We start from the raw sequence: 13,151 nt of genomic DNA, 5'->3' as shown, positions 1-13,151 counted from the left end.
TGTAGATGCAAACACACTTTTGTCACATCTCACTGGTGATTTCTCTACATTTCTCAGTAATCAGTAATCAATAATCAGTGGTTTTAGACATGTTCAAATGAAAGAGATGACTTGATAGAGAGACATGCATGCAAGTTTCTGATGATGAAGAGATAAAGTCGTGACGTTCTTCCGACCACAAAGAGAAGCTGCTGATGAGGGCTGACACAGAGCTTATACGGTGAGACTTATCAGTGTTTGAATGACTCTAACCACGAGACCTCAGAGCAGCATGGCTGCAGGCACAGAGCTCTGCTTACTGCTATTTGCTCTCATTAACCACATTCATGCAGCAGAACTTATCAGTATCAAGAAGGAATGGGACTCTTTCACCTTTGAGCTCCCCAAGGAGGCTGACTCCTGTCTGATCTTCAGATTTGTTGGTGAGGAGAAGCTCGTCCTGTGGAACACCTCTGACCTCTGGTCCCACAACTCAAGAGCACCTGAAGACCTAAAACAACGACTATCAGTCGTCAGCACGCACAATATTTCTTCCTACAAGATCCACAGCCTGACCCACTCAGACTCCGGCCCGTACCGAGAGGAGTGCTGGACCGACGGTAGAGTCACACATGAGAGGAACAGTACTGTGACTATCTGTGACTTAGTGGATAAAAAAGGACTGTATCCAGTGCCACCTGGAGAATGGATGGATCTGACATGTTACGGAGCCGCTGACAATCAGGACATCCTGTGGCTCAAACGTGACTTTAGGTACGAACAAGAAATTTGGACCAGAGTTTTTGTGAACAATGAGACATCAGTGATGGACGATGTTGGAGGAAGATACCAATTGATGAAAAACACATCAGCTCTTTATGTATTTAACTTCACAACAACAGCCAAGACAGAGTTCACCTGTCTGGTGATGAACCAGCAGCAGTGTGTTAGCAGTTACTCTGTAGAGTTATACCTGATGTATGAAACAATCTACGGCTCAGTGGGAGAGACGGCTGTGTTGCCATGCACCATCACTGACTTCAATGATGACCGGCCCCCACAGTGGAAGACCGACAACCTCGGACAACAAAACCACACTGTGTTTTTAGTTGACCAAAACTACTCTCTGGTGTTTTCATCACTGATGTTAAATCACTCAGGGTGGTATATCTGTGAAACCTCTGTCAGCAGGGAAAGATATTACCTGTTTGTGTGTCCTACATTTGGTCCTCCTGCTGTGGAGCTCTTCTCAGAGGGAGAACAAGTCACTCTCAGATGCAAAGATTTGGAAAAGGCTGTGTGGTATATCTGGTTCATCAAGTCGGACCGAACAAAAGGCAGAGTTGTCGGTATAGAGTCTGATCAGAGCATGAGCAGAGTGAGCAAGTCCCCTGATTGGAGTTTGGTTATTTCTAATGTCTCACTGAAAGACACAGGAGAGTATTGGTGTGCAATTTGGGGCCCAGATCGTCAGTGTTCATCAACAAGCAAAACTATGTTAAAGTACAGAGATCCGTTTGGGGTCCACTCCACCTTCTACAAAGTGAGATGGTCAGTGCTCAGCGCTCTGCTGCTGATGCTCTGTGTTGTTGTAGTCGTTGCGAACCGGAGGACCAGGAGAGAAGAGCAGCTTTGAGCTCTGACACACAGTTAATATATATGCACATGTTAATTTCCTCACTGTCACTTGGCGAGTTTCCATTAACTCTCAAATTGTGCAAAATGAAATTGTAACTATAAAATATGCCTAATGGAAACATCATTTTTGAAAAAAACTCCCATTTATCACAAAGAAGTTTTAACACTCGCATTTAGTGGTATTACAGGCAGTTCAAAAAAGACACATTTTGAAAAACTGTTATGGAAACATTTTTTTCAGTTTTTTAAGTCACATGATGTTGTGGCTATTCTTAGGGATTCCAGGGATCACTGCTTGCACCCTCACACACAGCAGGGGGCTGCTCTGTTCTCTCACATTGTTTTTAATATTTTTTAACATGCATCTTTGAACACTGCTTTCGGACTGATTTTTATCTTGTGTTATTGTACTGATGTTAGATTTTAAACAAAAAAACGTGTGATTTTTTTATTAGATGTGAAGGAGTTTGGGTCTTCTTTTATGCATTTATAATTGTTGAATGCAGTCAGTGTTAGGAATGTTATTATACTTTGGTCTGTATCAATCATAAGCAACTTCTTTCTCTATAATAAAGCTAAAACATAAAATAAAACTCGATCCCCAGTTTTTACTGTTTTGATTGTGATTTCTGATTTTTATGATTTCAAGCAACATATCTGTTGGTGTGTAAAATGTATTGTATATTGCATTTTAGACCAGATTATTAGTTTGATCTGCGCCTGGACTGCTGACTATATTTTACTGCATCATCATTCAGTATTTACAACACTTGGACAACAATGCTTTTTTTGTATATTAGTTATTAATGATAATAACATACATAAATTAATGAAATTTCATAAATCTACCTTCTACCGTCTTCTACCTTAATGATAATAACAATAATAATAATAATTTATTATTCCATGCTGCTTTTTCATTTCTATTTCCTGTATTCAACCTCTTCAGGGCTCTCTAAGTGAAAATGTTGGAATGTTGGATACCCAGAACGTATTATGAAGACGTGAAAGTTCACTTCAAAGCAGCAACACATGACAGCATGGGGTAAGATTGTTTAAAGGAATTGTGCTCTGTAAGCAACAGAGGGAAGTTTAATTATTTATCTTTAAGACAGTTATAAAAGCAGAAAACTGGTGGAAAAATGGTATAGACAAGTGGCTTTCATATTTAAAGGCCACATGTCCAAAGGCCACACTGCAGAGGAGCATTCTGAATGACGCCGATGATGTTTGACATGGGATCACACAGGGGAGCATGTACACACACACACATACACACACACACCCACACACACACACACACACACACACACAAAGCTAGACATACAAAACAGTCTCTGTTTCCTGGATACACTCACAGGGCTTCATGTCTTCACCACAACAGTGTTTTATCTTGTCAGGATGCATCTCCTCTAGCTGCTGAATATAGTTTCTCTGTTATAGGTGCTGACAAAGACTGCAGAGAGAAGCCGGGTCTGTGGTTTGTTTACGTGCACCAGTGTGTGTTTGTGTGCACACATGCCGAGTTGAATGAAATTCATCACAGCTCCGCGGCTGCTCCTACCAATCTCAGAGTATACCCCTAAAATGAACATCTGCCGAGTTATAAAGCTGTGTGGCCAGAGGGAATCCTGCATCTGTGTGTGCGTGTGTGTGTGTGTGCGTGCGTGCGTGTGTGTGTGTGAGTGTGTGTGAGTGAGTGTGATGCTGTTGCTGTTGCTGTTCCTGTTGCAAGGCTCCCAAAGAGACAGTATCCTTCAGGGCTGCTGAGGATTTCTAAACCTGACAGGGTGTCCTGTCTGGAGGGGTCATCCTTAAACTTTTCAGGAGGTCCTCAAAGTAGTATGGTTGTCCTCATGTAGTCTCTCTCTGCTCACACACTTTTCTCCAGACACACTCATGTAGGACACCTAAAACTAGAAACAAAGCTGCAGAAGTGTTCCTTCTTTTTCTGAATGGGGAATGTCCTTGTGGTCTGTGTACATCATCTCATGACTCACGCAGAGGGTTGTCCGTTTTTAGATATGATAATGTAAGCACATGCACCACTGTGGTTAAAGACACAACAGTGACAACTTACTGTCAGCAGTAGTATTATATTATTATATTCTGTACTGCAAAATGTATGTGAGTTAAGACAAGTTGTGATCATGAAATCTTCCCCAACTCTATAATCTCTTATATGTGATATAAATAAGGCAGACTGTGAGTCTCCTGTCTTTTAGATTAAATAATGTGTATTACACACACTTCGCTCTACGAACAAAATGCACTTCTCAGAATCAAGCTTTAAAAAATGTTGTACATTAATATGATGTTCTACCTTCCTTTAGTTTATCTTTTAAGCAACATCAGTCCTAATCATAAATATCACATATTAATTAATTTAAAGAATTTTAACCAGTGAAATATAAGGTTTTAGTCATGATGGCAATATGTTTTTTGATGGAAAAAAAAATTATTTTATACTACATGTAGTAGTAGCAGCGGCATTCATTTTTATACATTATTATTTTTTTGTGCAGTGTCAAATCACTTATACTGCTCTGTACACAAATGTGCTTTTTAAAGTTAGGCTATGAAAACATGTTATAGATTAATATGATTTTTCTACTTTTATTGAGTTTATTCTGTTAGCCAACATCAGTACTAATCATAAATATGCCGTCATGCTGCCACTATGTTTTTAGATGAGAAAAAAACACAAGTTTCACACAAAAAGTTTTTATTGTTTATTGCATCTGGTTTCAACAACATGTATTTTCTCAAAATAACATTTTCAGTTGGAAAAATTAAAAATGACAAATTCCAAGGCAAAAGCCCTGAATGACACCCAGAAATAATAAAATGCATGTTTGTATGCTTTGATGGCTGTGGGATCAAAAACTCAATGGTGCATTTTTTGCACTTAACTGTATAAATGTAACAATTTAACTGTAACTGTATGCCATGCGCATGAACACAGCCAAAATTATCAAAAAATATTTTTAAAAAAAGGAGAACATAAAGTACGAAAAATGCGCCAAACAGTTCCAAAGAGTTAATTTCTTTTCTTACTCATCTAGCAATGAGAACTTTTTTTTAAACTCATATTATCTTTTATACCTCAATTCACCTGCTCTGAAACTTGGTTTCAAACAAATTGGCAGAATAGATTTTGGCATTGTTTGTCTCTGCAAAGGAAGATTACGTTTTTGTGTTAAGACCTATCGCAAGGGATTATTATTACATGGGGACTTAATTTAAATGAGAAATTAATGCCCCTCCATCTGTATTTCATGAGGCACACTCGCATGGAATAAATGATGTCTGTATTTCCTCTAATTGTTACATGTCATGTCATTACATGTCATGTCACTTAGTTCTACATCCTGTCATGCTTCAGGTTTGTGTGTGTGTGTGTGTGCGTGTGTGTGTGTGTGTGTGTGTGTGTGTGTGTGTGTGTGTGTTCTCTATTTCAGGTGCAGCTCAATAGTGATTAGTGATTGAGAGCTGCTTGAGAGCAGCTGTGTCAGTCTGTGGGCTAGGCCTATATTAGTGGCTCCTTGCTATGCTCACTCTCATTCTGTCTCTTTGCAGCAAGACTTAGCTTTTGGTGTTCATAACTTTATTTGTCATTTTGGTTTAAAAAGAAAAAAAGTGATTATTTTTCATTGTGTCCCTCCTCATGTTGCTTTGTAACATAATGTGGGCTAATCCGGTATTCTGTTAGTATGTTCATCCTGATGTTGCCACATGAGGTGGATCCATTTGGAGAGTTCACCTGGTTTAAGTTAGCCTGCAGGTGTTGGTGTGACCTTCACCACTTTTTTGTTTTTGTGCGGTAACCCTGGGGTGGCACCTGGTGAGCCCGGGAACACTAGTTGAGGTTTAATTAGATAGCTCTGCAGTCTAAAGTAGAGAGGGCACCAGGTGTGCTCTACAGTAGTTTAGTTAGAAACGTCAACATTGAACCCAGTGATAGCATGTGGTGGCGTCTGCTGAACTCTGATCACTCACACTGTGTTCTGTGTGAATCTTAAGAATTCAGGCAATTCTGTTTTTCGTAAGTTTTTAAGTGCTAGGCCATTTTTGTGTCCTTCTGGAACATTCATAACCCTGACTGTAAACTATCTTTTCACTGGAGTATGTTTAGTAGTGGGCGGGGGCCCTTCTGTGCAGAGTTTGCATGTTCTCCCCGTGTCTGCGTGGATTCTCTCCAGGGTCTCCGGCTTCCTCCCACAGTCCAAAGACATGCAGCTCAGGTTGATTGGTGACTGTAAATTGCCCTTAAGTGTGACTGTGAGCGTGAAAGGTTGTCTGTCTATATGTGTCGGCCCTGCAATAGTCTGGTGACCTCTCCAGGGTGTACCCCGCCTTCTGCCCGATGACAGCTGGGCTAGGCTCCAGCCCCCCTGCGACCCTTACTAGGACAAGCGGTTCCAGAAAATGAATGAATGAATGAAGTTTAGTATTGGTTAAGTGTTTGAGCTGCCTATTACCACCACCTTATCTAATGCAGTGTTTACAGGATAAATATTAATAATACGCAAAAAAACATATTTTTTAGAGAGTTTCTTTTTTTTTTTAAAGATTATTTTTTGGGGGATTTTTCCTTTTATTGATAGGACAGCTATAGAATGATAGGAAACGTGGGAGAGAGAGGGGACGTGACACGCAGCAAAGAGCCACAGGCTGAAATCAAACCCAGGCTAATGCAAAGGCCTCAACATATGGGGCGCACACTCTAGCAGGTGAGCTAGAGGCCACCCCAAAAAACCTTTAAGTTGATAAGATGTGCTGACATAATAATGTTGATGATTACATCAACTTAATATCGTGTGCAATTTAAACTCAGATTTATTTATGTGTCAGTTGATTGAAAACAAAATTTAAGTTGTAGTAAAGTTAACAAATTGGCTTGACTTTTCTCTTCCTTCACTTAAAATGCCTGTACACATTCAGACAGTTCAGACTGTTAGGGACCTGCAGGCCAAACAACTGGAAACAGGAAAGCATTTACACTGTATATGAAGCCTGCTAAGCCATGGTAGAATTGCAAAAATCAAGGAGAAGTGACAAGAAAATCCAGGAAAAAATGAGCAAAATGTCATGAAGTCTACAGTATCAGTTGTATGCTTCGCATGGAGGACGGAGCAAAACAGCTTGGCACACGTCATGTCATCAACACGCTGCTGATGAAATCAAGGCTTTGTGGTTTTCAAAGATTAGCTGAGTGAGCACTGTTCATCCAAAATGTGACCAGTCAGAGATCATGGCATTTCTCCAGGCCACAGCACTACTTGAAATTAAAGTCTGTATCTAATGTATAAAACTATTTTCAATCTGGTTTCACACTCAAGGGTATCCTTGTGTTGTACCTGCCATTAAAAAGCAGCAGTGTTGATAAGACAATTAGCAGTCTAATTTCAATTAGTGAGCCTTAATAAGCCATTAAGAGCTGTCTGTTGCTAATGATCACTGGAGGCAAGCAAACTAAGCGATGTAAATGCCACTATAGAGCACTATAATTTAAAGCCAGGTATTTCAGACTCTCCCCTTATAATTAATTAGAGCTGAGGTGATTATATAACATGACACTAAATTGCTGCACTGAAGTGACCCAAAATTGATTTGTTAATAGGGTAAAGACCCTGAATATGGTGTTTTTCTTCCTGCCTGGGAGTCAATTTCTTTCAGGCAATGGTAATCTGGTAATCATCTCTCTATGCTGCAACTCCTTGGCGCTCCTCCGTGGAATCCACAAATTCAACATTGACTTTAATTGAATATCGATTTGTTTGTCTCACCTTTTTTTTTTCTTTAACTCCACCTTCTGAAAAATGTAATTAGATATTTTGCCCTGCATTGGACATACATGTCTTACAGGTCTCATCAGAGGCTGAAAAACCTCGAAGGCTAATTTGATTCTGATGTCAGGGTGGGCTCCATAAACACATGAGCATAAATCACATTTGAGTTTATTGGCGCATAACAGCAGGCTTTTAATGCTAGCAGAGTGGAGCCTGTGACACTGATGCCATTTCTTTTAATATGTCACTGAGTAATTGGTGGAGAGACAACAGGAAGGACTGAGGGAGCATTTTATTAAAACGTATACTTTTCTTAGCCTGTATAATTTCCATGCACTGATAAGTGCACAACTAATGTATAGAGCATGATAGAAGCACTTAATTAAGACTGGATTTACACTTTTACCCTCATTTTCATTAAAAGTAATTCAGTCTAGCTTGATATATGAATATCATTTCTAAATGTGGTGGACAAAAATCACATTACTAATTAAATTAATTAATTGGTGTAATTAAAGCTACCATATTGGAATTTAGTATAATGTCATGGCGAACCCACTCCTATTCATTAAGATTTAAACATGACAATGCCATTATTACTATAGAAAATCAGAACCTGAATGTTGGATATTTAATTTAAGTTGAATTGTTGCCAGGCAGAGTAGTCTAACTCTGACGTGGAGGATATAATTTTAGCCAGAATCTCGGCATGGCTGTATACAGTTTGTCTAGCCCATTTTCATTCTGAACTTGTAAAATACCGCCACTTTAACTTTGTGACATAAGTTTGCAACACCAAAAGGCACCTTTTCTATGTGCATGGAACACCACTGAACAGCCTCAGGTGAGAACACAGCCGGACATAACCTGCTGCATCTGCATGAAACATGGCAGGACGGCGTCAGGTTGAAACACTGCCGGTAATGACATAATGTGAGGAGCATGAGGGCAACCTATAGGGCAGTCGGGGAACAGAGGTGGATAGGTCCCTGAATGTGATGGGGTTTTTCTCTTCACCTTACCATGTGCCTCCGTCCCCTAATCCTAACCAGATCTGAGAATGAGACCCAGTGTCAATACTCTCCTGTTTAAAAGCTTTCACCCGAATTACAGCTTCAGCTGTTTAATATCTGTTTTGCAGATATTTAGTCAAGCAAGAACTAGACCCATTCTCTTTCTGACCTCATAAAATACTGCCGCTTTGACAATGCTCTTGACGTAAGGTCGCCAAAAGCCACCTGCATTTGCATGATACTCTGCTGTATGGCGTCGGGTGAGAACAAGGGTGAGGGTGCCTATAGGGCAGACAGGTAGGGAGGTGGATGGGTCCAAGAAACCCCAGACTTTAATGCAAGAGTTTGTTGTTCACTTCCCATCAAGTTTTTGTTTCCACATCGTTGTCTTATCCGAACCATCCGTGCCTGCATGTGTTTGTTGACGTCCGGGGTTGCTATGTGTTTGTGTTGTCTAAACATATCCACGTGCAGTATAATCCCACCATGTGACATGACAGGAGAAGCATCTCATAATGTTAACAGCAGATCCAAAGGATAGCTAGAGCATAATATGTAGACCCAAAAGTCCACTGAGAACATGTGAGGATTTGGGATGAGAACGTGGTGGGTCTGGCTTTTAGTCAGCTTCACCTTTAGCCAGTGATGTTGATAGTTTAATACAGTTCAAAATGACATATTTCAGCTGGCTTTGGTTAATTATAAGTTTTGTTTTTTCAGTTACTGGTCAAAAAAAACTTTAACACCAATGGAAGTTTTAAATATTGTGTTAACAAACAGTATAAGTTACATCAAATCTTAAAACAAAATCATTTGAATGTTTCTTCTTTTGATTCGTTAGTGACACAACACCTTTAATTTCTAGGAATTTAGAAGATCTATATTTAAGTGTTGCCCTTTCACTGACCTCGCGCACTTAAAATTGTTCCTGTTTTCAGATGCTGCTTTTTTTGTTGCTGCCTCTTGTGTAAGGTCTCTGGAAAGCTCCACATTTAAACCTAACTGCTGCTGACACTGTCCACCATCACAGGAAGTCACAGACACACAAATGCACCCCAACGCATCATCATCTTAAGGTGTTTTAGGTGCACGTCACAATAAAAGTATTGCAATATTCAGAGACTGAGTAAGTTCAGGTTGCCTGTGTCCTGCTTGATGTACACACTGCTTCACTTGGCAGCTGATGAGGCTTTCAGTGGATGCTGATGGTTTTCAGTCTTTTGTTAGTATCCATGTCCACATTAGGCTTTTTAATTTACCACATTGCTACATGATACAAATGGAGTGCTGATAGCATCCAAAAACAGAACTTTACGTGATGATGGAAATAATGGCTCACCACAAGTTTTAAATGGCTTTATGTGTAATGGAGCCAATTAGAGTGCAGGTTGGATGGCAGCTGTGCTAACGGTGCCAGAGCTAGAGAGACATTATCATCTGCATCAGGACCTCATCCCAACGCTTTAAATCCACTCACATTAGTCTTTCATTTCTCTCAATGCCAGTAAAGGCTTTTGAGTGCTTTGTGTAGCTGTAACAACTAGAAATATGGTCACATATCATTGACTACAAGCTGTCGCATGAATGAGCCTCTTTACCTTCTGTAACAAATGATATAATGGTGTTAAGTGACAAACATTTAGAGATACATAAACCTGAAAGGATGATATCTGTTTATTTCTGAGATCTAAAGGATTTTACCTACAATATAAGAATTTGTATATCAAGTAATCTGCCTATGTTACTTTGAATTTGTGAAATAAGATTTGCATGCTTCCACAGTAAACAGAGAATCCAAAAATTGATCAAATTTTTGATGAGGTACAGTCATAGGGGTCTTGTTTATCCAGTCTTATGCTCACTTCTCAAACAGTCAGGGGTTTGTTGGACCCATCGACCACCCACCCCACCACCCCTCACACACTCTCCTTGCCATCATGTTGCAGCTTTGCAGTGGACTTCCACATCTATTTGTTATGTTCTAGGTATTCTGCATTTAAATTGCAGGATGCAGCAACCATGATGTCAACAAATGCACATGGTGGGATACTGCGGCACATGGTTATGTTTCGACAACAAAATGGCAACCAACGCCAGGACAATAACCACAGATGCTGTCATGAATGGTTAAGATTATTAGAAGGAGGCACATAATAAGATGAGGGGAAAAAACCATCATACTATGATTGGACGCAAACACTGGACTCTTGCAAGAAGGTCCAGGGTTTGTTGGACCCATTACTGGCAGCATTTCAATGCCCTCTTGCTGCATTTTATGTTCACATGAAAGGTGCCTTTTGGCAACTCAGCTAGCAATTTTTGGTTCTAAAAATCTTCTGAGAATGGTACGATGCAACCAATGTAATGTTTTAGTAATGTTTATAACAGCAAGTTTTCTTTTAGTTCCCAGAATATTCTTCTTAAAGTTGAGAGAATATTATCTATAAAATCAAAAAATGTGAAATGTTTTTGTTTTTATTGCTATTATATCAAATACATTACATTTTCATTAAAAAATGGTCTGTAATTTCAGTCCTTTGAAAATGTCCTTCCTTTGTTCTCATGTAACATTGTGGGAATGTTTTATAAAAGAACATTCTAACACCTCTATCACCTCTCAACATCACAAAAACATCCTCAGAATGTTGCAGTCGGCATTTAAACTTTCAGAAACATTATTTGAAATGATAAATATCCTTAAAAGGTTCTTTAAATATTAGATTAAAATGTTTCTTTTAAAACATTATTGAAACTTTTAGGTAATGTTACCCAATGTTGTAGAAACATTTCCTGTCAGCTGGGAAAGTGGCATCATTTAAAAAAAAATTCAAAAGAGAATAGGCTGGCCTTCCACGAAGGTGCTGTCAAGCTCATTAGATTACATTTTTACCAGCAGCTTTTCAACCTGATGCTGTCCAGTGACTTTACATGCAGACATGAAAGGTGGTCTTTGGTGTTGTGATGTTAACACCAAAATCACTGTCAAAGCAACAGTATTTCTTAGTAAATTTATTTCTCAGTGAAGCAGCAGTAAGTCTTGAATGAGAACAGGCTGGGTATCTGGTTTTGCTGAAAGTAGTAATTCATTTGGTAACAATACAGATTGCACATCGTACTCACCTCCCTATGGCTCTATATGAACCAAGACAAAAATGTTCCATCAAATGTCGTGTTGGAGAGTGGAGCACGCAAAAATGAAAGCATATCAGAATTTGATGGAGGCTGAATGATGGAAAAAAAAGATTATTAAACCGGAGAAAGCTGTGAACATTCCAGACCCAGAAGAAGAACAATGTCGGACGATTTGAGGGTTTTGCCTTGACACACTTTAGTGTAATGATAATGACAGTAATTACTTTGGTGAGTGCAAAACACAACATCTGACATATTACCGTTTTCAGTTATTGTTAGTATTATCTTTCCTATGTAGACACAGAGCAACATGAGCGCTAATTTGGAGTCGTGTTTAAACTTAATACGCCTTTTGAGCTGCTGTGTTTTTTGCACACAGTTTTGTACCTATGCAAATTTAATGATCTGCGATGTGAGACAAAAAGAAAATCCATTCATTGTGTCGTAGTGTGAATGCAAAGAAAAAAATGTGTCTTTCACCATCATAAAGAGTTATTTTAATTTGCCTCACAGTGTGCGGCTGCCCAAGGCAATGGCGGCAGCTCTGTCACCGGATACACTGCAATTCTTCACTGTGGCAAAAACACACAGTAGATTGAATTGTGTATGTAAAGAGTGAATACATTTAGCAAAGCGGCCTGGAGATGTTGTCATTTTGCCACTTGCACTGATGTTTGGAGAAAATTCTTATGATTGTACCAAAAAAATGTATAACAAAACCCTCTGTTTGAAGCAATTACACCATACATAATTTGATATTTTTTTATGTTGCATAAAATAAACATGAGACCATTCCCAGTGTGTGCATTGAATAAACAGCTTGTGAATGCTTTGTGAGATGTTTGAAAAGATCAACAAAGGCCTATTTTTGTACAGCAACAAGTCAGACAAATTTAATATCCACAGCAGGAAATCAGACATCATGGGGGCAATCTGACCGCTGGAGGACTGTGATTAACTAATTTTGTCAATTGCAGGACACAATTAGAAAGAAAATAATAATTACGCAGAATAGCAAACATGCTCAGTTCTTATAAATGCTTCCAGCAAATAATTACTGCTCTTGGTTATAAATGAGTTGTCTCCTTGTTAATTTCTTGCAAGGGCAAACGGGTGAGGAATGGTTTTGACAAGGCAAATAGGGAAAAAAGCAATTACGACAGATAGGTTGCTGAAAGGGTAGAGACGGCAGGTGGTCGTGCAAAAAAGCGGGGCGTCCACGTGGAAAGGCTGTCTTCAGAAGGCGACCGAGAGAACAACGAGCCGGCTTTGTCGTCGGATAAATTTAGATGTGTTTTTCGGAGGCAGCAGGGCTTTGCGGAACATGCGAGCCAGTGTGACAGGCGCAAAATCTTTCCTGCCTTAATCTCCGAGCTGACATCTGCATGAAAGAAACTGTTATACAAGCTATAAAAGCTTCAGCCATACAAGCTAAGCACCACAGTCCTTTTCAGTAGCCAGTGTGCGTTTGAATATGGTCCACATTATACACAAAGTAAACAGAAAGTGAAATGAGAATTTCGTTGAATGGAACCACAGTAATCAGCATCATCCATGAAAGGTTTCCTCAAATGTTTGGTTAACCACAGTTTGAGCT

At 39.4% G+C, this 13,151-nt stretch overlaps 1 protein-coding gene across 1 annotated transcript; it reads left to right on the top strand.

Moving 5' to 3' along the window:
- Positions 1 to 245: 245 nt before the first annotated feature.
- Positions 246 to 2,204, top strand: LOC148186382 (uncharacterized). The gene has a single exon (XM_088070056.1). It carries the CDS (start codon positions 272 to 274, stop codon positions 1,613 to 1,615), a length of 1,344 nt encoding a protein of 447 aa, XP_087926182.1. The 5' UTR covers positions 246 to 271; the 3' UTR covers positions 1,616 to 2,204.
- The last annotated feature ends 10,947 nt before the right edge of the window (positions 2,205 to 13,151 follow it).

The sequence above is a fragment of the Plectropomus leopardus genome, chromosome 19 (assembly GCF_026936395.1).
Source record: "Plectropomus leopardus strain MGB_pleo_1.0 chromosome 19, ASM2693639v1, whole genome shotgun sequence".
Taxonomy (NCBI): domain Eukaryota; kingdom Metazoa; phylum Chordata; class Actinopteri; order Perciformes; family Serranidae; genus Plectropomus; species Plectropomus leopardus.
Note: the sequence above shows the minus strand (reverse complement) of the source record. Positions and strands in the feature narration are given on the sequence as shown.